The sequence below is a fragment of the Mangifera indica genome, chromosome 16, assembly GCF_011075055.1.
Source record: "Mangifera indica cultivar Alphonso chromosome 16, CATAS_Mindica_2.1, whole genome shotgun sequence".
Lineage (NCBI taxonomy): Eukaryota > Viridiplantae > Streptophyta > Magnoliopsida > Sapindales > Anacardiaceae > Mangifera > Mangifera indica.
The window spans coordinates 1071387-1094997 of record NC_058152.1 but is presented as its reverse complement, the minus strand read 5'-3'; the positions used below and the strand labels follow the sequence as shown (position 1 = coordinate 1094997).

At 35.0% G+C, this 23611-nt stretch overlaps 5 protein-coding genes across 9 annotated transcripts; 2 read left to right on the top strand and 3 right to left on the bottom strand.

Annotated features, from left to right (window-relative positions):
* Positions 1-1639: 1639 nt before the first annotated feature.
* On the bottom strand, positions 1640-3864 carry LOC123198714 (protein RTE1-HOMOLOG). 3 transcript variants are annotated; one of them, XM_044613473.1, is made up of 4 exons: positions 3691-3864; positions 3313-3402; positions 2498-2777; positions 1640-2186 (listed from the first exon to the last, which is right to left on the bottom strand). In XM_044613473.1, the coding sequence occupies exons 3-4, from the start codon at positions 2765-2767 to the stop codon at positions 1764-1766; spliced, it is 693 nt and encodes a 230-aa protein (XP_044469408.1). In that variant the 5' UTR covers positions 2768-2777; positions 3313-3402; positions 3691-3864; the 3' UTR covers positions 1640-1763. The 3 variants fall into 3 exon arrangements, with proteins under 3 accessions (XP_044469408.1, XP_044469407.1, XP_044469409.1); XM_044613472.1 differs by lacking the exon at positions 3313-3402; XM_044613474.1 differs by lacking the exons at positions 3313-3402; positions 3691-3864 and adding an exon at positions 3201-3224.
* A 1253-nt stretch (positions 3865-5117) lies between these two features.
* On the top strand, positions 5118-7614 carry LOC123198712 (purple acid phosphatase-like). Its single transcript, XM_044613470.1, has 8 exons — positions 5118-5570; positions 5659-5859; positions 5929-6040; positions 6129-6355; positions 6435-6573; positions 6664-6884; positions 6978-7099; positions 7173-7614. Exons 1-8 carry the CDS (start codon positions 5421-5423, stop codon positions 7357-7359), a joined length of 1359 nt encoding a protein of 452 aa, XP_044469405.1. The 5' UTR covers positions 5118-5420; the 3' UTR covers positions 7360-7614.
* A 528-nt stretch (positions 7615-8142) lies between these two features.
* LOC123198713 (serine acetyltransferase 2-like) lies at positions 8143-11808 on the bottom strand. Its single transcript, XM_044613471.1, has 10 exons — positions 11258-11808; positions 10681-10878; positions 10545-10604; positions 10172-10267; positions 10067-10091; positions 9769-9863; positions 9184-9350; positions 9020-9093; positions 8499-8558; positions 8143-8403 (listed from the first exon to the last, which is right to left on the bottom strand). Exons 1-10 carry the CDS (start codon positions 11528-11530, stop codon positions 8369-8371), a joined length of 1083 nt encoding a protein of 360 aa, XP_044469406.1. The 5' UTR covers positions 11531-11808; the 3' UTR covers positions 8143-8368.
* A 2701-nt stretch (positions 11809-14509) lies between these two features.
* On the top strand, positions 14510-18766 carry LOC123199409 (isocitrate dehydrogenase [NAD] regulatory subunit 1, mitochondrial-like). Of its 2 annotated transcripts, none has more exons than XM_044614406.1 (4): positions 14510-15181; positions 16219-16446; positions 17295-17373; positions 18273-18766. In XM_044614406.1, exons 1-4 carry the CDS (start codon positions 14660-14662, stop codon positions 18545-18547), a joined length of 1104 nt encoding a protein of 367 aa, XP_044470341.1. In that variant the 5' UTR covers positions 14510-14659; the 3' UTR covers positions 18548-18766. The 2 variants fall into 2 exon arrangements, with proteins under 2 accessions (XP_044470341.1, XP_044470340.1); XM_044614405.1 differs by having other exon boundaries at positions 14511-15181; positions 16207-16446.
* Positions 18767-19336: 570 nt separating this feature from the next.
* LOC123199411 (CDK-activating kinase assembly factor MAT1-like) lies at positions 19337-23344 on the bottom strand. Of its 2 annotated transcripts, XM_044614408.1 has the most exons (8): positions 23204-23342; positions 23050-23113; positions 22465-22538; positions 22285-22386; positions 21737-21810; positions 21547-21650; positions 21264-21329; positions 19337-19895 (listed from the first exon to the last, which is right to left on the bottom strand). In XM_044614408.1, the coding sequence occupies exons 4-8, from the start codon at positions 22347-22349 to the stop codon at positions 19644-19646; spliced, it is 561 nt and encodes a 186-aa protein (XP_044470343.1). In that variant the 5' UTR covers positions 22350-22386; positions 22465-22538; positions 23050-23113; positions 23204-23342; the 3' UTR covers positions 19337-19643. The 2 variants fall into 2 exon arrangements, with proteins under 2 accessions (XP_044470343.1, XP_044470342.1); XM_044614407.1 differs by lacking the exon at positions 23050-23113 and having other exon boundaries at positions 23204-23344.
* Between the last annotated feature and the right edge of the window lie 267 nt (positions 23345-23611).

Here is a 23611-nt window from a genome sequence, read left to right as displayed (position 1 = left end):
TAAAAATAAACTAAAATAGAATCAACTTTTGGCCCCCTAAACTTTAAAAACTAAAATTTTTCCTCAGCCTAAGTTTAAAAAAATCGCAGTTTCACCCTAGGGTTTCGTTTTGAAATCTTCGGTGACATCTTCGGCTCCATTATCGACGACTTCTCCCTCCCGAAGCATCCTCTCCTTCTGGCGATCTCTTTCCTCCCATTTGGACGCTCGATAGGCGTCGAAGAAACTGTGGAAGACAAAGAACTTCATCAGACGATCGTCTTCTCAGACGAAGACGAGACGACTCGTCGTCCTCTGGGAAGACGATTTCTCTTCCCAGACGACGTCTCTTTGCGTTGGATGGGTTGGGGTGGAGTTGAGGGGGGCCGTCGGTGGAAGAGAAACCGTCGAGAGGGAGAGACGATCAGCGATGGCTCCGGTGAAAGTGAAAGGGTTTGGAAACTAAACCCTAGGGGGGGAAATACGATTTTTTCAAACTTAGCTTAGGGAAAAAATGTTAGTTTTTAAACTTTTAGGGGGGAAAATGAGATTAAATTTTCAGGGGTTAGGGTTTCGTTAAATTTAACCAGCCATGGGTGGATATTTAGTGTTTCCATAGTTAAATAGTGGAAACTTGTCATTACAGCATACCTTGGATGGGAAATAGTCAGTTGGCCTTAATCAAATTTGAATTTATCTTAGTAGTTAAGCATCTCGGTCTTCACTTGTAAAACTAATTTCATGCGTAGGCCCATGTGTCTAAGTCTTCAACCACTTTACAGACAAAATAGAAAAACTTTTGTAGGATTTCAAATTAAATCCACAATTCAGCTGAGTTGAAATTTCAATTTAATGGCTTTACTCATGACTAATTCTTTTTTTTTTAAGTGATATAATATTATTTATTTATTTGATAATACAATTCATTTCACTGAGAGTTAAAGTTTAAGCTTGACATTTTAACCTCGATTCAAACTCAAGTTGACCTCACATTCCACTCAGCCCGGATTGAATCCACCACTGCCAACTATCCACAAAAGTACAACTTTTTTATTAAATTGTTTTTAAAATGCGGTAATAGAACAATAGACAATAGATCTCCAATCTGAAACATGAACTATGGTGCAACCGGCGATCTGAAAATGCTTTATGGCTTCTGGGTATTGAGAATTTTGGATAGTCCAACAACTAGATTTGAGTGATGTTCTATAAACCTCACAAATATCATCCAAGGATAAAGAGTTATACAGAAAGGAAGCAACAAACAATGGCACTGTGGCTAATGCCTCAAACAATCTTGCAACAATTTTTATTTATTTATTTTACTTTCTTTCATTCTCCAACTAGAGGTAATTTTGCTGCATCTACTATAAGCTTCTTGGAGGCATCTACAGATTAAGCAAAATGTTTATGAAAACAAACAATATTCCTCTATTCCAATAACCCAGGAGCAAGAATGAAGACAGGTTCAGGTCAAAGCTCAAGTGGTTTTAAGATGTAAGCAAATTTTTTACCCCAGTCATGCAGAGAACCATTTAACATTGGGCAATTTCCAGCTTATGGTAACAACAGGGTTTCTAGTTTAATAACCTGGAAACTGGAAAGAACATGCAAGCAAGCACACAGGACACGTACCGCATGCACACAAACAAAGAAAAAGTAAAAATAAGATGTCATAGTTCATATTGCTCAAAGTACAATCTGATTACTTCAATCGTATAACGATGAATGTAAAGTGGTGAACTACAGGCCTTGTACATTAAGATGATCCAATATCGTGAAAGCTACAATTGGATCACATTACTGAAACAGTAAGTACCAATAAGAAACCAACCGACCAGAAGCAGGGTGAAGAATGCCAAAAACTTGATGTAGGTCAAGCCGCCAAATGTAAGTCCAAGAAAGGTTACTATAATAAACGGTAGGAAAGTTCGCAATATGGATGTACAGCTTACCCAACGACCCTTGAGGAACATAAATGCAGCTAAGTTCACCACATTCCACCCACCAGAATTAAAACCTAACCTGTTCAGGTTGTTCGCTACAAAAGAGTGGCAATTGCAAGTAAAAAGGTTGTATGATCGGTGTTGAAACTCCTGTGTACTCTTTCGTAGTGCACCATCCCAAGTCAATGTGTCTCTTCCTTGTTCATTTGGTTGGTCTTGATCATCACCATTCAATGCAGACAAATAAGGAGAAATACAACACTGATAACAAAATTAAAAAGAACACGATCAGGAAGGAGCAGAAGTCAGTAACTAACACACATGAATAGCAAAATGCAGCTTCAACTCAAATATGTTTTTATAAATTTCATAATCAGCAAGGTTGTATAATCGAAGTGCAGCACACCACATCAACTGCGAAAAAGGTTCTGCGAACAATTCACTGAAAAGTAAGGGCATTATACATTAACAAAGTTATCTACTGGTCTGTGCTCACTACTCTCAGCAACAATTTCAAAATATATATCTTCAAAGGAGCCAAACAGTAGCTTCCTTTGAGAACTTGAAAATACCTGTTCCTTGTTCACTTGGACGTAACGAGTAGCTGCCCCAAATGAAAAATTGTCTACGCACACAAAGTTGGGCCCTGCAAAGTCCAAAATCACCCCATCCTCTCTGCAAATGCCAATATGGCCAATGAAAGGAATCAGCCAGGAAATGACAGGAAGGGGTGACCAAACAATGCAGCATGGAAATCGTGCTCTACTTGAATCAATTTGCATACTTCGTTTGTAACCTTCTTCAATCATCATGCAGTTCTCAGGGTCTGGATTACCTTCCATTTCCAAAATTCTGAAATCCCAAATGATCCAAACACATGAGATTCTCCTTAAAATAAGTATGCTTAAAATGAAGTTACAAGATCAGGAAAAGAAATGCTGTCATTTTCTTTTTCCACTTCTTCGCATGGCAAGAAAACCCTGGCCTCACTTCAGTATGCACCAAAGTTCATAACCAGGGACCTATGCTAGAAAAAACGTGTTGGATTAAAGACACATTTATCACACTGAAAATAAATACAATATGCTTTTTCTTTTTCTTTTCACCCTTATACCTAATCCTCCAGAAATTTATACTAGAATTTCCTGTGTCAAGTCTTCTTGTAAAAACACAACTACAGGAAATTCAACAACTAAGTTATTTAATTATCATACATGATTTCCAACACACTTTTTTTTTCCAAAACACATTGTTCAAAAACTTCCACCAGCTTACTTTCAGAGAATTTCCTCGACCACACTACAGCAAGAAACAGATACAACTAAGATTGCAAAGTTTTTCAGTGTTAAAAATAGTTTCTCATAACATATACCAATTGAAACTTTACCATTCCACAGATGTGAAACAGTTCAGAATAATTTATGCACTGCCCTAGTAGATCATCAAAGACAAAATGCGCCCCATCTCATGCAAAAACCTAAAAAGAGAAAAATCAATCCACTGTCATTTCCCGTTTAGAATGACATAATCTTGTTCAAATCCCACCTAAAATTCATAAAGATAAACCCAAAACTTGAAGCGTCTTATTATATTTATCACATCAAATTCATACAGTAACATTTCTTGGCCAAGAAGCTTAGATCTAATCCCAAAGACCAGACCCTAATTAGAATATCAGATTATTTTTATAAATAATTGACAATTCAATACACTCGATGGAGGATGCAGACATGAAGCAGTAATAGCGAGAGGAATTAGAGACTACCTTTAATTCGTCCTGGGAATTGGGAAGAAAGATGTGGATGATTAACTGTGATAAACGGATTCGTTTATTCCAATCGATGTTTCTGCGTCTGTTTGGTGAGCGGGTTGTTCTAATTCTGTTTGAGATTTTGTCTGTACTAGTTCTGGATTAGCTGATGTTTGGTTATGCCTTTGCCATTAAGACTTAAGAGATATTAGACAGCAATTACTTCAATTATAATTTATAAATATTATAAAAATAAATTTAAAAATTTAAAACAATAGTCCATGGTGAATGTTGTCAATGACATCTCGACAGAAGTCTAAAAATAATTTCAACTATAATCTGAGTAATTATAAGTAAGATTAGATTCAAATCAAATTTGTTTGAGTTTAGTTTGAATAAACCCAAAACAAGCTAACCCCAACAATTTCAAACTCAAACTATTCGTCAAACTTGTAAATTAAAAATTTTGATATAAAATAACGTTATTTTGATCAATATATATTAAAATGACGTCGTTTTAATAATGAGTTAGTTAGTTAAAATTCGAGCTTGAATCAAGTTTGAGCTCATTTGTAATAAGATCGAGCTTGAGCTTTATTTCAACAAATTGAACTGAGTTTAAACTCGATTCGGTTTAAATCTAACCGTAATTACAAGAATACAATTAGTCAGAATTAAGGTTAGAATTTTAAATAATAAATATGTAATGTGATGAACGAAAAATATAATTTATTTTTTGTTTTTTAGAGTGTAAATAATATTAGTTTAATAACATTTATGTATTCACAATAAAATAAGATTACTCAAAACTAAAATTCAAATTTTAATAAAAAAATTAAAAAATATCATTTTTAAAGTTTAACAGTGAGAATATGTTTTTAAGAGAAAAAGGAATAGCCAATAGTTGATTTGATTTGCCTATATTTTTAAATTAAAAATAAATTAATATAATTCCCTCAAAATTTGATTTTGAATCAAGTTACTTGATAAACTTTAAGATTTTGAAATTTTTAATTTTTTATTTCGACTTTATTTTTTGGTTATGAGGTGGGGATTCAATAATTATGTTTTTTTAAAAGTAATTCACTCAATAATAATATTATATATATATAATTTTTATATATAATTATAATATGATTGAATGTTATTTTATTTTTAATTTTTAATTATTTAATCATATAATAATATAATAATACGTTATTATTTGTATATAAAAATTATACATATAATATCACGTTTCTCTTAAACCCGAGTCTAGATTTCAATACCTCATCAATTGTTAATTGTCTTAATGTATCACTTATATACTTAAAACTGTACCTGTATGTCAAATATGGCCGAGATAAATGAGGACCATGTAAAGAGGGGATTGGTGAGAAATCAAGCCGATCATAAGAGCCTCATATATTGGGGCATATTTTTCTGGAACTTTCGGTACTAAAATAAACATTTTAGTACAATTACGTTGGAGTGCAGAGGACTGATGCCGCACAAATTCTTCTTCAGGAGTCGTTTCACCGCACAAAGTGCAACCGAGTCAACTATTTCCTCTTGAAGTGGAACACAACTTAGCATAAAATAATCACCTTGATGGAATGTGCGAATCTTAGCCCAAAGTAGAGAAATCCCCGCTTCACAGTTCATCTCTTTCGGAACTGAAACACCTGACAAGTATAAATACCCACCGACTCAGCTCAGGCTGAAACTGAAACTGAAACATTCTGAAAATTCATCCTGTAGTGACTATGATGACAATCCTGTTATTTCTGCTGTTAAATATTGCTGGGATATGCAATGGAGGTGTCACCAGTCATTATGTTAGGAAGCCTGAGGCCTCTGTTGACATGCCAATAGAGGCCTTTCCTCCACCTGCTGGTTACAATGCGCCTGAGCAGGTTTAAAACGATCATGCTTTCAGATGGTTCATATTTTTCTGTGCTTTTGCGTTTATTGAAGTTTGGCTGGCTGTTTATGTCTCTGCAGGTCCATATAACTCAGGGAGATCATGTAGGGAAGAGTGTGATCATTTCTTGGGTGACCCCTCTAGAGCTGCACCCCAACCTGGTGAAATATTGGGAAGCAAACAGCCTCATCAAGCATAAAGCTCAGTCCCGGCTCACAAAATACAAATACTATAATTATACTTCTGGTTACATTCATCATGCCATCATTAAAGGATTAAAAGTAAGCTGATGGTTTTTCTTTCAAGCTCTTATTTGATAGACTCTAACAAATTTTGGTGCTTATTTGCAGTATAATACCAAATACTTCTATGAGCTCGGGTCTGGCACTGGAACTCGCCAGTTTTGGTTCACAACTCCTCCAGAAGTAGGGCCTGATGTTCCTTACACATTTGGGATCATGGGTTAGTTGTTATGGTCTCTGTGATTGTGATTAGTATTCCCATTTGGGGCATTTCTTTATTTATAATGTAGGACATCTTTTGTTATCAGGTGATTTGGGACAAACATATGACTCTAATACGACATTCGAGCATTATGTTAAGAATCCGAAGGGACAAGCAGTGTTGTTCGTTGGAGATCTTTCGTATGCCGATCATTATCCGCTTCATGACAATGTGAGGTGGGATACCTGGGGCCGTTTTGTTGAGAAGAGCACTGCATATCAGCCATGGATTTGGACTGCAGGCAATCATGAACTTGATTATGCTCCGGAAATTGTAAGTCCAATGCACCTCAAGTCTATGGAGTTTGGTCAATTTACTTGGTTATATATCTAATTGGTTTTATGTGTTTCAGGGTGAAAATGTTCCTTTTAAGCCATATATGCATCGGTACCATGTCCCTTACAGGGCATCTCACAGTACATCTCCACTTTGGTATTCCATTAAGCGGGCATCAGCATACATAATTGTCCTTTCTTCTTATTCAGCATATGGTCGTAAACTTTCCTTAAATTTTTCCATTGGGTAAATTATTTTTCCTGCAGAAGGCCAGGAGGCCTAACAAATATAATATGCTCCTACAGGGACATACACTCCTCAGTATGAGTGGCTTCGAAACGAGTTACCAAAGGTTAACAGAGCTGAAACTCCATGGTTGATTGTTCTTCTTCACTGTCCTTGGTATAACAGCAATGGCTATCATTATATGGAAGGAGAGAGCATGAGAGTGATGTTTGAGCCCTGGTTTGTCAATCACAAAGTCGATATGGTCTTGGCCGGCCATGTACATTCATACGAGCGATCAGTAAGCTTTTCTAGCCCCAACACAATTTCATTCTGCATAAACTTTTTGCTGTGCTGCCTCATGGACCTTTTAACCTGTCTAAACTTGCTCCAGGAGAGAGTTTCCAATGTGCAATACAACATTACAAATGGGTTAAGCTCCCCAGTGAAGAACCATTCAGCTCCTGTGTACATAACCATAGGAGATGGTGGAAATATTGAAGGCATTGCTGATAGGTGAGCTTCTGTATATCTTGGTGTTGCAGTTTACTCATCTGAATCTTTGCAATTTACCCTATGCTATGTGCAGATTCATTACCCCACAGCCCAGCTACTCGGCATACAGAGAAGCGAGCTTTGGACACGCAATTCTCGACATAAAGAACCGAACTCATGCTCATTTTACTTGGCATCGTAACCATGATAGTGAACCTGTTGCCGCTGATTCACTGTGGATGTTCAACAGATATTGGTATCCTCAAGAAGAGAACAACTAGATTCTGAACAAGCGTTAAGAGTCATATATCTGTCTGTTTATGTTTTCATTCACCATTTTGCTCAGCTGGCTCTTATGTTTGTGATCTTCCTTTTAGTTGTGCTGTGTTAGATATATGGCCATTTAGAAAAGATAAGTTAATTGTTTGCTGGCATCTTTACTCCAACCTCTGCACTGTGGTTGGTTGAGTGAATTCAACATGGCCTTTATATTTTCAAAGAGTACAAAGTAGTGGCCGAAGTTTCTTGGTTGTTAATCATAGCCCCTCCAATCTAATAATTTGATATGCAGAACTATCATGCAATAAGAACTACTCAATTCGCTATCGAATGTGTTGGAATATATATCACATACAGAGAAGAAAAATATAAACTAATGGATATCCACGTTGGATTAACTTAATTTTAACAAAGAAGCTCGATTCAAGACCCGTTTGAGCATAATTGGTTGAATTGAATCTAGCAAAAAAGAGTTAGAATGCATAAAAACTACTTCCTCAAACTCAGCTCACAATTGATGTTGGCTTCAAAACTGTCTTACTAATAACTTTTTCCCACCAATTACTCTCCTTATCTAGTTTACTGTTTACATTCTCCCATATTGGTGTTCACCAATTTGAGCAAGCCGAGTTTGAACTACCTATTATAAATTCGAGCTAAACTCAAGCTTGCCCTTGTTCAAGGTAAATTCAGCTGCCCTAGACAGCAATTTAAAGATGTTTAAAAAACTTCTGACTAAAGCTAAAACAGTAAATTTAATTCTATCTACAATCATGTAATGAATATTGGACATCAAATACTCAAGTCAAAATTTGTTGAGCATTGTTAAAAAATAATAATGTCTCGGATCATCGACCAGGGGAACAATAGATATGAGATGGCTACAGTAACATTATTCTCAAATGTCCTGTAATGTATCATGCTGCTGCATATTATACATCAACTGATTAATAAAGCTAACTTCATCAGCAATGGAAGTCTATGCCTTCCCTTCGCACTAATGCACATCCCTCACTCGCCTTCCTTGTTTTTGGTATCTGAAGGTCCTGAACATGTTGCAAATGGTTTAATCAAAATTAGAGAAGTAAAAAATTTCTGCTTTCGTCTATACTATAAACTCAGAGCATCAATTGACACTTACCGGTAGACCTTTCATCCCAACAAGTGACAGCCACATGTTGAAAAAATATTTTGGTGGCATCTGCAAATTCATCAAATCAAGAATCACAGTTGAACTTAATTACAGTAAAATTTTCGGTTAACATATTTTCAAGACACCATCAATGCAGTTCAGCAAACGACATCTTTGGCAATATTCAACTTATTTTTCTAATAACTTACACATATAACATCAATATAACTGTGTGTTGCAAATATGGCTCTGTGAAATCATTATGAACCATTAATCAGACCCAATTTTTACATCAGGTGACTATCAATTCAGATCAATGAAACCATTTGTTTAGATAATCCTAGTATGTTTGATCAGAGCCCTTTCAAAAGACCAGCAATTGCAAATGTTGCCGTGAGACTGGTAGAGTAGCATATCTTTCTCATAATATTCCATTAGAAAGGAATGAGAGCATCTACCACAGCATTGACTACATAATTTTGCATGGAGAGAATAATTTTATAAAGTTAGAGCTCATTGACATGACTTACCATGATTCATTGTCAGAGATGGGTCTTGCTCATCTACGTATCCTATCACATTTGCTGGATTTCCTGCCACCATGCTTAAGAATGACAAAGAAAGATTTATCAACATTAGATTGTTATGAGAACTAATATTCTAATGACAGCCATTTAGAAAATAATTTTTGCACCTATGTGGAGGAACTTCCTTCAAAACTAGGGAGCCAGCAGCAATCATTGCCCCATCACCTATTTTTATATTCCCAAGTATAGTCACACAGGCTCCAAGCAGTGCACCATTGCCTACTTTTGGATGGCGATCACCGATTTCTTTGCCAGTCCCACCTAGAGTCACACCCTGCAGAACATTTGTAATGATAATAATGCAATTGACATAATTCGGAAGCTCCATGCTAAACAAAAGTAAAAGACTGTTCACAATTTAAAAAAAGGACTGGAACGAATAAGAATGAGAAACATCAATAAGAAATTATAGAACTAAACAAGAAAATTTATAACTTCATGGAAGGAATATTTTTCAGTTGATTGCATAGTTTGTAATAAACCCTTTTATCCAAATGCACAAAGAAATCACTAATCCAAATCACTTTGGGAGTAAAAGTTAATCGGTTTCTTATAGGTATTATGTCTTCATTTATACAAGAACTCATAATAAAATATTAAAAATAAAGAATTTAGTTAAGCATTGTCAAAAGCAGGCAATATTTCAATACAGAAATATAATGGAAAAAGACAGAGAGAATGAAGTGGCTTACATGCATCAAAGAAACTCGGTTTCCTACAACAGCGGTTTCACCAATAACAACACCAGTCCCATGATCCAATAATATTCCATCTCCGATTCTTGCAGCTATAGAAATCAAAAGGTTGACTATTTATATATAACACATAGCAACTACAATTGTATTTCTTTTAACTTCTCTATAAACATGTTTTAATATGTAAATCCTTCTTTACATGTGAAGAATGCCATTTTAGTTCTTTTGCTAAACTCAACAATGAGATTTATATAAGCTGTGAAAATTATCAGACACAAAAGTAAAATGAACATACCTGGATGTATGTCAATTCCAAATACCTGAGATACAAGGAATAAACATTACAAGGATAAAATAAAAACCATAAATAAGAACAAGGGGCATGCAAGTAATATATTACCTCACTGATTCGGCTTTGCAACGCAAATGCTAACACTTTACGTCCTTGCTTCCACAATGCATGTGCTACTCGATAAGATTGTAGAGCATGGTAACCCTGCAAAAATGAAACAACTAGTGAGCCTATTTGTGCATTTCTGAATCTTAGTTCCACTGCATGCTGTAGGAAAGGGGGAAAACCGGGAAGACAAATAAATCTCTTTTTCTTTGTTTATTGAATATGAGATATAGTTGTTTAATGGAGTATGATATGACCATACCCAATCAAATGTAATAAAAAACAGACACAACATTACTCATATATGATTCCACAAAAGTAGTTTCAAAAAGTTGAGTCCAAAACACATTTCCTTTACAAATGCAAAACATGTTACCTTGAGATACAAAAGAGCTGAGCTATATGACAAACAAGCAGGATCTCTGTCTTTAAATGCCTGTGGAAGGACGAGTGGAAACATTAAAACCCATACAATATGATGTCAAGCAGTGGATTCCATAAATTAGAGTTACCTGCACATCTAACCGAATGGAACGCTGAATATCTTTATCATGCATCATTACATTAGAAAAAATATCCATAAGCTGAGTCGCCAAAAGTGTAGGATTTTGAAGTCGGTTGGCAAGAACAAACCCCAAAGCTTGATCTAAACAATCATGTGACAAAATACTAGCATACAAAAAGCTACTTAAAATCGGCTCCTTCTCTGCCTGCAATATGCATTGTAACAGTTTCTTAGCACCTATTAGATCCAAAAACACTTTAAACTTCCATTAACAACATAAATAAATGCCTACAATCCATCAGTTGTAATGAAAATTTTTGGATACTACCAAAGTAGCACAATTCAACTGATAAAGCAAACAAACAGCAATGTTTCAATTTTTCTCTTTGTTTATCCTCCAAAACAGCAAAAAACAAACAAAAAAAATTCAACATTTATGATAGAAAAAACTACTGTAACTTCCATTCATGCATGCTAGACAATTTCTAAAAAATCAAAGTGATAAACAATCATTAAACTCCTAAGCACAAAGCAACAAACCACAAAAGCAGCTAAACAATAAAGAGATAACAACAAAGTGGGACCTCCAACTTGGCTTCTTGTCGAACAGCGTCCCAAATCGGGTCAGCACCGCAATTGGGTAAGGACGAAAGCGGGTCGGAGTGAGAGCTGGAAAAACCCATTGCATAAACAGGAAAGACCTTGTCGAATGGAAATTGAACACAAAGACTATTAAATTGCTTTTGTTGCTTGGATTGCTCTCCATCTTGCTGTTTCTGTTCCTCTTCATTGATAGAGAGACGTCTGGAGAGCATATTGGAGATGGAATTCCAGTGCTCATCGCTCAAACAAGCCATGGAAGAAAGTGGGAAGGAGTGAGGGGTGTCTTCATGAATATAAAGAGAGACACAGAGACATGTGGTCCTTCACTTATAATTCTTCTTTCGTCCCTTGGGTCTTCTTCTTTATCGTCGAAAAAACTGTTGAAACTGACGATGAAACTCTGTCTTCCAAGTTCGAACAAGAGTCGAAGAAAGTTTAAGAAGGCCTCACATGTGGCTCTAGTAGTGGGCGGTGGGCCTATTCACTTTGAACGGTTCTGCTTCCGCCCTTTCTCTCTTTCTTTTCTGTCTTTTATTTTACAATATTTTGCAGTTAGGGTTAACTAGTTTTTTTTAACCCTTCCAGGAGGAATAAAAATTTGATTTTTTAAATAAAAAATATGAAATTTTAGTCTTTTTAAAATAAAAAATATATAAGTATGATTTCTTTAATTGGAAAAACAAATTTTAATAGAAAAAACTAATAATTTGAAACCTCCAATATAGTTAATAGGACTCTATTCTATCTCATTCCGAACAAAAAAAAAAAATTTTAATATAAGTAGAGATAGAGACATAGATATAGATGAGAAAAAAAAAAATTCAAAAAATGGGGATCGAATGAAGGAAGGGCTTTAACCGTTATTTTTGACAATCGAGAAAAAAACTATATTAGTATTTATTTCTAATGCCTTTTTCTTCACATCTCATCATTTTTCCTGTAATCTCAAATTTGATAAAGTTTTCTTTAGACCCCACCATCCTCCTCGCCGTCTTAAAATTAAATTAATTTTCTCCGCAACCCATCATCTAAAAAATGATTTAAAAAATTACATTTGCATTGTAACAACACCCCCTCCGTCTCAAAATTAGTCGCTGCCACCATTACAACTGTTGTTACGTTGCAATCCAACATTTTTAATATCTGTTTAGTTAGTTTTCTCTCATCGTTTTGTTTGATTGAGTATTTAACTAGATTTTTTTACTTGGTTGAATGTTCAATTGAGGTTGCCGATGGAGGTAAAACATGGTGGTGTTGGTAGTCATCAACCATACCGTTGGTTACGATCTAGTAGTTTTCGATCATATAATGGTGGTGTTACTAAGTGATGAAAAAAAAAAAAGCAAGAAGAAAGAATAGTAAATAAAAAACTATGAGAGAATGGCAATAGTGCTAAAAATTAGAATGTGTTGTATCATTGAAAAATAAACTAAATTTACCTTTTACTTTTTTTTAATGGTTAAAAAAGGATAAACAAAAATTATTATTTTAACCTAATTCGGTCCAAATTAAAAAAATAATTGTTCAACCTTAATATAAATGTATAAGTATAAAGTTAAAAGGGCATTTGTTTTTGCTGTGTCAAGAATAAAGACAGATCCAACTGAATATGGCCAAGTAAACGGCCAGAGTCATTCTCAATTATTTTATAAAGATGCTTCGTCGAATCACTTATTTCTACAATGCTGCGTGACCCCAGCTTTCCAGTTATTGTTTCCCACCAAATCTCTAGTGCATCATCTTCTCGCCTTTTTGCCCCAGCAAATCGACTAGATGCAGACATTGACGGATTTAGGCAGGATTCCCTGGCTTCTTTAAACAGTCCACAAATTTGGAAAACTTTAAAGATGACCCTCTTAATTTTTTTTTTTAAAAATCCATAATTTATGTGTGATTTAATAAATTTATCCATACATAAATGATAACTCAATTGTTTATAGGGATAGATATAAATCAAATCGAGCTTCAACACCTTTTGGGTCGAGTTTAATTTGAATAAAAAAAAATTCAACTTCAATTTAGCTCAAGTTCGTTAAACTAAAATGTAAAATTTAAGGTGGCTTGAGATCGGCTTGAAAAAATATAGTTTGATTCAATTCAGTTTAAATTTATGATTTGAATCGGTGGCTTAAATTGTTAATCGGATTCATAGTTTGAGTTTATGACTCATTTACAAAACAATATCGTTTTTATCAATTATTTGAGTAAAATAGTGTCATTTTGTTAATGAATTATGAACTTAAATTATAAATCCAATCCATAAATTTAAGTTGTTGATTCGAACCATGAATTTACATCAAACTTAAACCACAAATCTAAACTATATGTTTGAACTATGAATTTGAGTCAAACACCGAAACTCGAGTTTGACTTGATTTAAAAAATGAGTCCAATTTTATTACTTAAATTTGATTTGAATTCAAATTAAACGAATTTGAATTGAGCTAAACCTAATTGAACATATTTTTTAGAGCGAGCTAACACGATTAGGATCCAATCTTAGTTGCTTATATAAAAAATAATATATTTAATAGTATTGATAATGAAATCATTTTATAATACTTTCAAAAAATAAAATTATATCAATGACAATTATAAATTTTACTTCTAGATCCGTCACTAGATGTAGAAACTCGTAAGAGACTGGAGAGGGGGGTGTCTCCGTGAGATGTATTCTTCACTTAAGAAGCCTCCATCTTTTAGAATATGCAAATTATTGCCATTAATTTATTATAATTTCAGGGAGCTTTTAGATGCACAAGCTCCCTTAAAGTGTTTTTTGACAATAAAAAAATGATTAAAGAGGAGAAGGGGACTTTTAAAGTTGTCGACTCCTTCTTGGGCATTTTTCGACAATAAAAAAATAAAAAAGGAGAAGAAACATAAAAAATATATATATATCTACTGATAAGAGTATAAATGATATTAATATTATTACAAATTACATAAAGTAACAAAAATATCATTTGATTATTAAAATTGAAGTTTGATTTTGATGAATAGACTAAATAATACTTTATTTTTAATTCAATATTAATTAATTATATAATAACACATCAAGGTTTGTACTTATGTTTTATAATCATAGTTAGTGTATGAATTGGTAAGATATTAAAAATTGTGGGGATATTATGACAATGAAGTCTCCAGGAAGGTAACGAGAAATTTTCAAATTACAACCGAAACACCGCGTTTCAGTTCCGCTAGTCAAAACCGTTATAATGATCGTGACCGCACTCGATCACAATTGCCCACTTATTCCGCCTCTTCTCATCTTTCAACTCTTTCATGGCTGCTGCTGCTGCTTTGATCAAGTAAACGTATAACGCTAACGCCTCTAATTTTTCCATATTACTCAATCGGTAACCTTATAACCTGACCCGATGGCTCGGCGTTTCACACCGATCCTTAAAGAACTCCTTACGAACTCCACAAACCAATGTTCCAGGTCTCTCATCCCGACCCGATCTGTAACCTACATGCCACGGCCCGGAGACGGCTCTCCGCGTGCGGTAACTCTACTTCCAGGAGACGGAATCGGTCCACTGGTAACGGGCGCTGTCGAGCAAGTAATGGAAGCCATGCACGCGCCTGTGTACTTTGAAAAGTATGAAGTGCACGGGGACATGAAAAAGGTTCCGGAAGAAGTGATTGATTCGATAAAGAAGAATAAGGTTTGTTTGAAGGGAGGTTTGGCGACGCCAATGGGCGGTGGTGTTAGTTCGTTGAACCTGCAGTTAAGAAAGGAGATGGATTTGTACGCGTCGTTGGTTAATTGTTTTAATTTGCCGGGATTGCCGACGCGCCATGAGAACGTGGATATTGTTGTAATTAGAGAGAACACTGAGGGTGAGTACTCCGGACTCGAACACGAGGTGGTTTCTGGAGTTGTCGAGAGCCTTAAGGTATTGATTGTTAAGCTCTGTTTATATCATTGTTTGTTTATCAAATTGGGTTATTGATTCAGAAATTTAATCAAAAAGAGAATGTTTTGGATAATGCTCTTAGCTGAATGTTACTAGTGTTGCGTGGACTGTCATTGATATTACATTTCAAAAAACTTGGCGGGACGGGCGCATGAAGCCATCCATTTGTATGTCAGTTCAGGAAAAATATCACGTTTGCCTTATAAATTCTCTTTTATTAATAACATAATTAAGATTAAGAGAATCTCTCTGATGGAACGGATGCAACACTTCCAGATATTCTGGTTATTGAAATAGTTATGTTTACTGTTTAGCTGAATGTTAGTAATATTACATTTATAAAAAAAAAAAAAAAAACTTTAGGTGGTACTGGCGTACCAAGTCATTCATATGTCGATTCAGAAACAACATACCGAATATTTCTATATTTTCTAGTATAGTAATAACATAAATAAAAGTTATAGATGGGACCGATGCGAAACAGTATTTGGTGGTAGTTTTTAACACAGGTCATTGTGACGGTGGTTATTGATGAAATGAAAATAATATGGTAAATCAAAGGTGGCTTGTTTTTATGACAGACATATGAATGATGTGGTATGCTTGTTCCATATAAATTTTTTCCTTTTAGTGGATGGGCGTGCAGATTCTGGATATGACATGCTTGTCCCATCTAAGGCTTGTAACTAAAATGGGGTTTTTGATAGTTAAAACAGCTATCATTCCTTTGGTCTGTCTATTTTGAGAAAGCATAAATAATGGGACCTGTGGAAATATTTTTGGCTGCTTTTAATAGATGATTACCTATTTGGTACGATGCCTTCAAGGACATAAAAGAAAAGAGTTTTTAAAATAAAATTGTTGATTTTTTGGTTGTGTAAATGTAAATGTTTTATTTGATGAATGTTGTCATTGGGTTTATTTACTGTCCATTCATTGATTTGTCTCCTTAGTGGTGCATAGTTCTCCCTTATTGTTGTATCTCATACTACCCTTTTTCCTAGGTGATAACAAAGTTTTGTTCAGAGCGTATTGCAAAGTATGCTTTTGAGTATGCATACCTGAACAACAGAAAGAAGGTGACTGCAGTGCATAAAGCAAACATTATGAAGCTTGCTGATGGTCTATTCTTGGAATCTTGTCGAGAGGTTGCCACAAAATATCCTGGGATCAAGTATAGTGAAATTATTGTTGACAACTGCTGCATGCAGCTCGTGTCCAAGCCTGAGCAATTTGATGTCATGGTATGCAGTTGAATTAAATGATAATATAATTGAAACATTTTTGTTTGCTTTGATGGGTAATTATACCATGGGTGATATCAGCTTCCCCTTTGCCCAACATTTATTTGAATTCTAAGATAAACCGCAAATACAATTTTTCTTTTTGTTTGGCATTATAGATTTCATATCTTTTTGAATCTGATTTTTGGTGGTGAGACCAAGTTGCTTGAATAATTAGATCAATGGTGTTGTGTTTTTAACTAACTCATAACAACTAACATTTAAAGTATGTTGAAGTTTACATCCATGTAAGAGAAACCAACAAAGAAATAAGTATGGGTGAATATGAGAAACAGAGATATTTTATTAAGGTGGGAGTGGATATTGAAATATAATTCTGCTTGAGTACTTCAAAAAAATGTGGGTTGTTGTATCTCTCTTTGGCAGAGCATTTGAAGAAACCATCTTCTATGCTGGAAAAATTAGACATTCTCAACATCCGAACCCTGAAAATGGAGGGTTAGTCTTGTTATTTTTGGGAAACCTTACATCCATTTTTGAACTGTGAATAATGTAGCACTATTCTGCCAAAAAACTTAGAAGATTAGAAATGGATAATATACGTTTCTTTTTGTCATTGTGAATATAGCTTTTCATTAACATGGGCCAAATTTTGGCTGAAATGTTTTCAAATTTGGTGGCTCTTTTGATAACTATTGTGTGAAAATAATTACCATACCGGGAGTCTTGTTGCTGAAGTTTGATTGTGGTCTCTGGCAACTTTAGTGACTGCCTTCTGTATTGATTTCTTCATTACCTCCTATTTCAATGGTCAATTCTACAGCTGATGCTGATCTCAAAATTTTCAGGTGACTCCCAACCTTTATGGCAACCTGGTCGCAAACACAGCAGCTGGTATTGCTGGTGGTACAGGAGTCATGCCAGGAGGTATGGTAACTGAGTTTTGATTAAGAAACTTTGGATTCATTGAATTTTTGTTGTGGAATTCTTATTAATGGCATCTGTTTGTGGCACAAGAAATTCTCTGAAGAAATTTAGTATATATTTATATTACAGAATGCAGGACACTTTTATAGATTTGCAAAAAGAGTTTAGTCTGTACATGTGTAACAGTCTGTAGTGTTTTGCTCAATGTACCATGAGTACAAATCTATGTAGGAATGGAACATCAGAAGGAGCTACTTTGATTAAAAGGAGCAATTTTTTTTTCATATGAGAAATTAAAGAAGATGTATCGACAATAATTAAAAAAGAAGGTGCAAGTAATCAAAGCAATAAAAGCTTTAATTTGCACATAATACCGTATCCAATCAAAAGTGCTACATTGGTAAACCGTTAGCATCAGTTCCTGGTTAGAGAAATCAATAGGTTTAGACAATATACAGCAGATGTATGAATGAGTTTAAAATCAAAGTGGTGATACGAACTATAAGATTGAAATGGACCAATTTTGTTGCTTCAAAATTACACATAAATATTAGTCTCAAAATATGAGTTACCTCTTGTAGAAGAGATTTGTGAAGAGAAACTTTATCTGACGCTTGGCAATGGGTGAAAAACCGTGGCCAATCCTAGAGGCTTTGATTCCCTTTTGATTGTTTTTTATGCATAAAGTGGGAAGACATCTCTCGTGGATTCTCTCTTTGCCAAAGACAATTACAATTCTCAATGTTCAAACTGCACTAGTCTCTTTGCCAAAGACATCTCTCTTGGATTCTATCTTTCCGTTTTTCCCTACAAATATTTAGATAGAAAAAATATCTCACTGACACTTAAGGGATTATATCTGGTTGAAATTTAGTCATGATTGTCACTGTGGTTTCCAGGCAATGTCGGGCCAGATCATGCTATATTTGAGCAAGGTGCTTCGGCAGGAAATGTGGGCAATGAGAAAATAGTGGAACAAAAGAAAGCAAACCCAGTAGCATTGCTTCTTTCATCCGCCATGATGCTGAGACATCTCCAGTTTCCCTCATTTGCTGATCGGTTAGAAACTGCTGTCAAGCGAGTAATATTGGAAGGCAACCACCAAACAAAAGATCTCGGAGGAATCAGCACCACCCAAGAGGTGACTGATGCAGTCATAGCTGCTCTTGACTGAGTAAGAACATAGTTTATGCACACTTCTTCCCGGGAGAGTACTTCCGGATTCATCATGGGATTTTAATCATGCTCACATATATTCTTCATTTCACTTCTGCATCTTATTTATTGTTCGATTTTCTTCGAGCCACATTCGAAATTACCTTTCTTGTCAAATAATCTCAGTTTAAGATAAAAGAAGTCAGCCCATTGAAGGGTACTGACCATTTTTTGTTTATATACTGATTGAGCATTGCTAGAAATGGATTCCAATCATCTTTTCCCTTGTGAGAGGGAGGCTCTGATTGGAATTGACATTACATACAAATCCAATGGAGAGAAAAAGATATAAAACACAGCCGATGAAAAATAATTTCCAACAAATTCACTTGAGATTAAATTCCAGTAGAAGAAATTATGAGGATCATGACCCAGCACCATGTCCATAAAATTGAAATATGCTTGGAAACTTGGCGGTGGTACAGGGGCGAAGCCCATTTGGCTCAAGTAGTTTGGTGCATTTATCAAGTTGAACCAATTGGCACCATCTCTTCTTGTCTTCATGATTACTGACCTTTGAATCAATAAAACTGACAAATTAGAACGTAGACGACGGGAGAAGGGAGATTGGATTCATTGTTGATCATTTTGGCTTTCGGCTTTGAGGCCCTTAAAGAGAAACCTCTGTAAAATCAACTAATGGCTGATATTGATTTGATCCTTAATTGTAATGAACATAAAAAAATGTAAACTAGTATTATAAAATGTGGATGAATTTCTGATGATTGGGTCAAACTGGGACTATCTCTGTGTAAACTCAACTCGTTCAAATTGAGTATTAATCCAAACTCGAATAGCTTAAATCGAATCCACCTTATCTCTCACAATGCCATTGTTATGCTTTTAAATACCAATGGAAGGCAAAATTATCTCTATGTTACTGTCCTAAATGTTGTATCAGTTCTTTCACCCCAATTACATGTGAAATCTGTCACTTGAAATGCTTATAACTAGTTTCGGCTCACATGTCAAAATCTGATGAAGACAGCAAGAGAATGGTGCTTGAGAAATCAATTCTGATGCCTTCACAACATAAGGGTAGTGGCACCGAGAAATTAAATCCAAATGCTTGAAAAGGCTTCCTCCAGAGCCCTTTTCTTGCTTAGTTCTATACTCCATCCTCCTGCCTTTCCACCCCTCTCTGCTCGAAGCTTCATCATTTCCTCATCATCGAAAGAATAACCATGAATGTCCAGGCCTCCTGGAAGCGGTACTGGTTGTGGTCGTGGCTGCCCTCCAGCCAGTGTAGGGGCATATTGTCCGTGTGTTCCAACACCAATGCTTGCCTGAGAATTCTCACCTGGGGCCTGTCTCAGCAACAAAACGAATTACAAAATAGAATGTTCAAGGTGGATTAAGAAATAATAATAATAACTGATAAAATCGTGAAGAATAATATTTAAGATAAAATATCCATGACAGACACCATGAATTTCATTATCACAACAAGGAAAACACAAAAAAAATTATTTGTTGGGACAGACTCCCGAATTCCTGCCAAAGGCAGATCAGGATCATGGAAATAAGAGAAGATTAAATGACAATTCTTTGGAAGTTTTCGTTAGTGAATGTTTGAGTTTGAGAGCTAGTAAGAAAATGGCTATGGAAAAAATGGAAACTGAATATCCATTCGAAAGATGTCACTGCCAGAGATTTCAAGTCTGAACTGCATGAGTTAACTGTCATCCTCAAGCTAGGAAAAGTATAAGAATAAGTTTGTACAGATAATGCTTAAAGACAAAGCAATACTGGTGAAAAGGCAGTCCTATGATAGAATTGGTTTTGCAGGGCTTTATAAATCCCACACCAGGAACTTTTAGCCTCACATGCAATATATGCAACAAGCCGGCTTACATGAAATAGCTGATGAGATAAGTACAATTTGTGTCACATTTGACTCCAAGATTTACAAGGCCTTGGAACCTTCGATGGATTTTCAGAATACACAGAATTAATGCTTTCAAATTACAGAAAAATTCATATAATTGCTCATAACAGCAGGCACCACTCAAAAAGAAGCTTTATATTTTCATGTCAGATAACATGGATCAGTTATAAACTTTAAATGTATACAAACTGAACAAAGTGTCAACTTCAGGTAAAGTAGAAGGCAAAAAACTTATGGAGGAGTTCAGTCTTGGCCTAGTTTTGGGTTAACTGGCAGGAGTGAAGTATATATATTTTTGAAGAAAACAAGTGACAAGATTAACAATCTGTGGGACAAAATTTACTTTGATGCCTCTCTCAGGGCTTCTACAAAGGAATTTGAAGACAGCTCTCTTTTCTTCATCAATTAGGAATTTCGAAGGGGTTTTTGACTATTTTTTTTTTTTTTTTTTTGTGGTTTACAGGTTTTCTGTTTCCGTTAGGATGGGTATATATAAGCAGTAAAAGTTCAATATTGGAAAGTAGTCACAACTGTCAAATTTCAATATCCTTCACACACTTTAAGGTAGATATAATGACACAAGTGGATCAATCTGGTGAATTTTAATTTCAATTCCATGTTGCCTAAATCAATTCAAGGGAAAGAAAGAAAAAACTATACATAATGATGATGGAGACATAACCCATAATGAATCAACAAATTTTTTAAAAAATTAATGACTATTATTAATCCATTTAACAAAACAAGTCACAAGACTAAGGTGACCAAGAAAATTATTTATCCTCACCACATCGTTATCATTCTGTGCAGGATTTCCTTTGCTTGCTGCCAGAGCTGCAGCTAATTCTTCTGCCTGTTAGATTAGGATCAACATTACTAAGATTAATAACTTCTAAGAAAATTTTTGGAGATAAAATCTCGAATTAACTAAGGCTACAATCAAACACAGAGCACAAATTCACTGTAATTTCTGTGACATAAATCAATGAAGAAATGCCAAATTTAATCACCAGTCATACCAGAAATTGTAAAGGATGTTTTTAGTAAGAAAAAACTACAATATAAAATACCTTTCGAGCTTGATTGATCATTATTTGTTCAGCATTTTCTTTTTGGTATTGTTGAATTTTTTCTTCAATAGCTTGTACATCTACTCCTTCAATCAAGTTAAATACTGCAATACAAAGCTTTCATGTCAAATAGCTCCCTTGCAATTGGAATCTCAGAAGGATGGATAATCTGGATCATAAGAGTTCTTACTCATATCCTCCACTTCCTCCAAGTAATCATTGTATTCTCTCAATGACGGAAAATCATCTTCTCGTTTATTATATCTATAAAATTGTAAATTGTTTAGTTGTTTGCATCAATGATGATAGATAGTATTGACAATTAAATAATGAAAAAAGTAACTAAGCAGTTAATAAAAGGGGTTGGCAAAATCAGCAATACGAAGCAAAAACATGAGTATCTTACACGGTATTACTGGTTCTTGTACTATGATCCAAACCCATAGCCACTTGTTAATGATAAAGCAAATACTTTTGCGTGAGTGTATTAACAGCACATTTATTACTTCACAGTGTACGGAAACAGATACCATGGTGTACCTAATACCTTAAAGACTTGAAAGAATAGAACTAATAAATCATAGTAGTGATTACTCTTGAAGTACATGTTACAGACCCAGATATTGTTACTGTTGATTTTAATATATGCAGTTGTTTATAAAGACTTTATCTAAAGAAACTGCCTTAACCACATCCACATGAAGCTACTTAAAAATTCAAGCAGAGCGAGAGAAGTACATGCTTGAGATCCTCCTCCTGATGGCCATCTCCCTGTTGTGAGGATTGGATATGGCCTTCACCATTTTTGTTTCCCTCTCAGCTGTTTCTCTTCTTTTGATCCTTCATTTCAAGAACACATATTAGTCAAAAGAGATTCATATGTTATAAAAAATAAATCTTGAAGATATTTGTGCATACCTCTTCACATAGCATCTTCACCAAAAGGGTTTCAAGGATTTAGCCCATACAACAAGATCTCAAACTTAACATAACTGCACAGTAAACACACTATCAGTTAGGTAGCCGGCTTAAACTTTACATGGAGGCAATATTTCAAAAAATATGATATCGACAGTGCATAAATTTTAAAACACATTGCCAACTTAGGAACACACAACCATATATGTTATCGTTTTAGCACTATAATTACTAAAGTGTAGATCATTTCCATACATCTGCGGGCATAATACTCTGCCTTCTATCATGAAAACAATCATCAATAGTATCACCACGATACCAAAATCTTCATTATTAAAGTCAACCAAGAAGCATTAGGCTTTGACATAAAACAAACAAGTTTCATGAACCAAAAACATTCTAGCATGAATTTTCACTACGCTATCGTATGTTCTGGATTTCCAAATCACTATTGATTATTCCTGGTGCGTGCTTGTCGTCAAATTCAACTAAAGAAACTAAACGAAACCCAAAAAGAAAAAAAAAAAAAATCAAACGCAGCTAATTGAAAACCAAGTGAGTGAAACTATCAATGAAAAACGATACCTCAGAAACAGAGTTTAAGCTCCAGCGTGCAGTGAAAAAATTTAAAATCTTTACAAGATCAGAACTGTTACAGATAACAACGAAATGAAGCTAAAAAATCTTGTAACTACTTAATCGATATTATTAAAAAAAAAAAAAAAGATGAATAATGTACCTTGAGATAAAATGGCCGCCGCGTGAGGGTGGAATCGAAGCTGAGCAGCCTTGGATTGGATGACGAGTTCGACTTCGACCTTTCTTGAAGAACTGGTGAATGTAAAGAGGCCTCAATCAATGTAGCTTTGGTCTGTAGAACCAGTAGACAAGACTGTTGTTATATTTACTTGGATGGGCCACAGATGGGCCTGGCCTGGTCAAGGGCTTCTTTTAACGAGCTAAAAATTAAATCTGTTACCAGTTATTTGACGTGAGGACGCCGTAACGCAATTTCAATGGATTATTATCAATGACGTTACATGATTGACATTTCTGGTCTTCTGGCATTGACTTGAGCTTCTCTCAATCAAACAAGGAAGCCAGAAGACCGATGGGAATTTGTGCCTACCAACTGGGTATTTGACGC

Excerpts from the sequence above, each read along its gene's own strand:
- LOC123198714 (XM_044613473.1), bottom strand. The coding sequence starts at position 2,767 with ATGGAAGGTAATCCAGACCCTGAGAACTGCATGATGATTGAAGAAGGT. Across the intron at positions 2,187-2,497 it reads TCCAAGTGAACAAGGAACAG|TGTTGTATTTCTCCTTATTT; the intron begins GTATTTTCAAGT and ends TTTTGTTATCAG.
- LOC123198713 (XM_044613471.1), bottom strand. The coding sequence starts at position 11,530 with ATGGCTTGTTTGAGCGATGAGCACTGGAATTCCATCTCCAATATGCTC. Across the intron at positions 10,879-11,257 it reads GACAAGAAGCCAAGTTGGAG|GCAGAGAAGGAGCCGATTTT; the intron begins GTCCCACTTTGT and ends TGCATATTGCAG. Across the intron at positions 10,268-10,544 it reads CAGCTCTTTTGTATCTCAAG|GGTTACCATGCTCTACAATC; the intron begins GTAACATGTTTT and ends TCATTTTTGCAG.
- LOC123199411 (XM_044614407.1), bottom strand. The coding sequence starts at position 22,349 with ATGGTGAAGGCCATATCCAATCCTCACAACAGGGAGATGGCCATCAGG. Across the intron at positions 21,330-21,546 it reads TGATCAATCAAGCTCGAAAG|GCAGAAGAATTAGCTGCAGC; the intron begins GTATTTTATATT and ends CTAATCTAACAG. Across the intron at positions 19,896-21,263 it reads CACAGAATGATAACGATGTG|GCCCCAGGTGAGAATTCTCA; the intron begins GTGAGGATAAAT and ends TTGCTGAGACAG.
- LOC123198712 (XM_044613470.1), top strand. The coding sequence starts at position 5,421 with ATGATGACAATCCTGTTATTTCTGCTGTTAAATATTGCTGGGATATGC. Across the intron at positions 5,571-5,658 it reads GTTACAATGCGCCTGAGCAG|GTCCATATAACTCAGGGAGA; the intron begins GTTTAAAACGAT and ends ATGTCTCTGCAG. Across the intron at positions 6,041-6,128 it reads TTACACATTTGGGATCATGG|GTGATTTGGGACAAACATAT; the intron begins GTTAGTTGTTAT and ends TTTTGTTATCAG.
- LOC123199409 (XM_044614405.1), top strand. The coding sequence starts at position 14,660 with ATGGCTCGGCGTTTCACACCGATCCTTAAAGAACTCCTTACGAACTCC. Across the intron at positions 15,182-16,206 it reads GAGTTGTCGAGAGCCTTAAG|GTGATAACAAAGTTTTGTTC; the intron begins GTATTGATTGTT and ends CCTTTTTCCTAG. Across the intron at positions 17,374-18,272 it reads TACAGGAGTCATGCCAGGAG|GCAATGTCGGGCCAGATCAT; the intron begins GTATGGTAACTG and ends TGTGGTTTCCAG.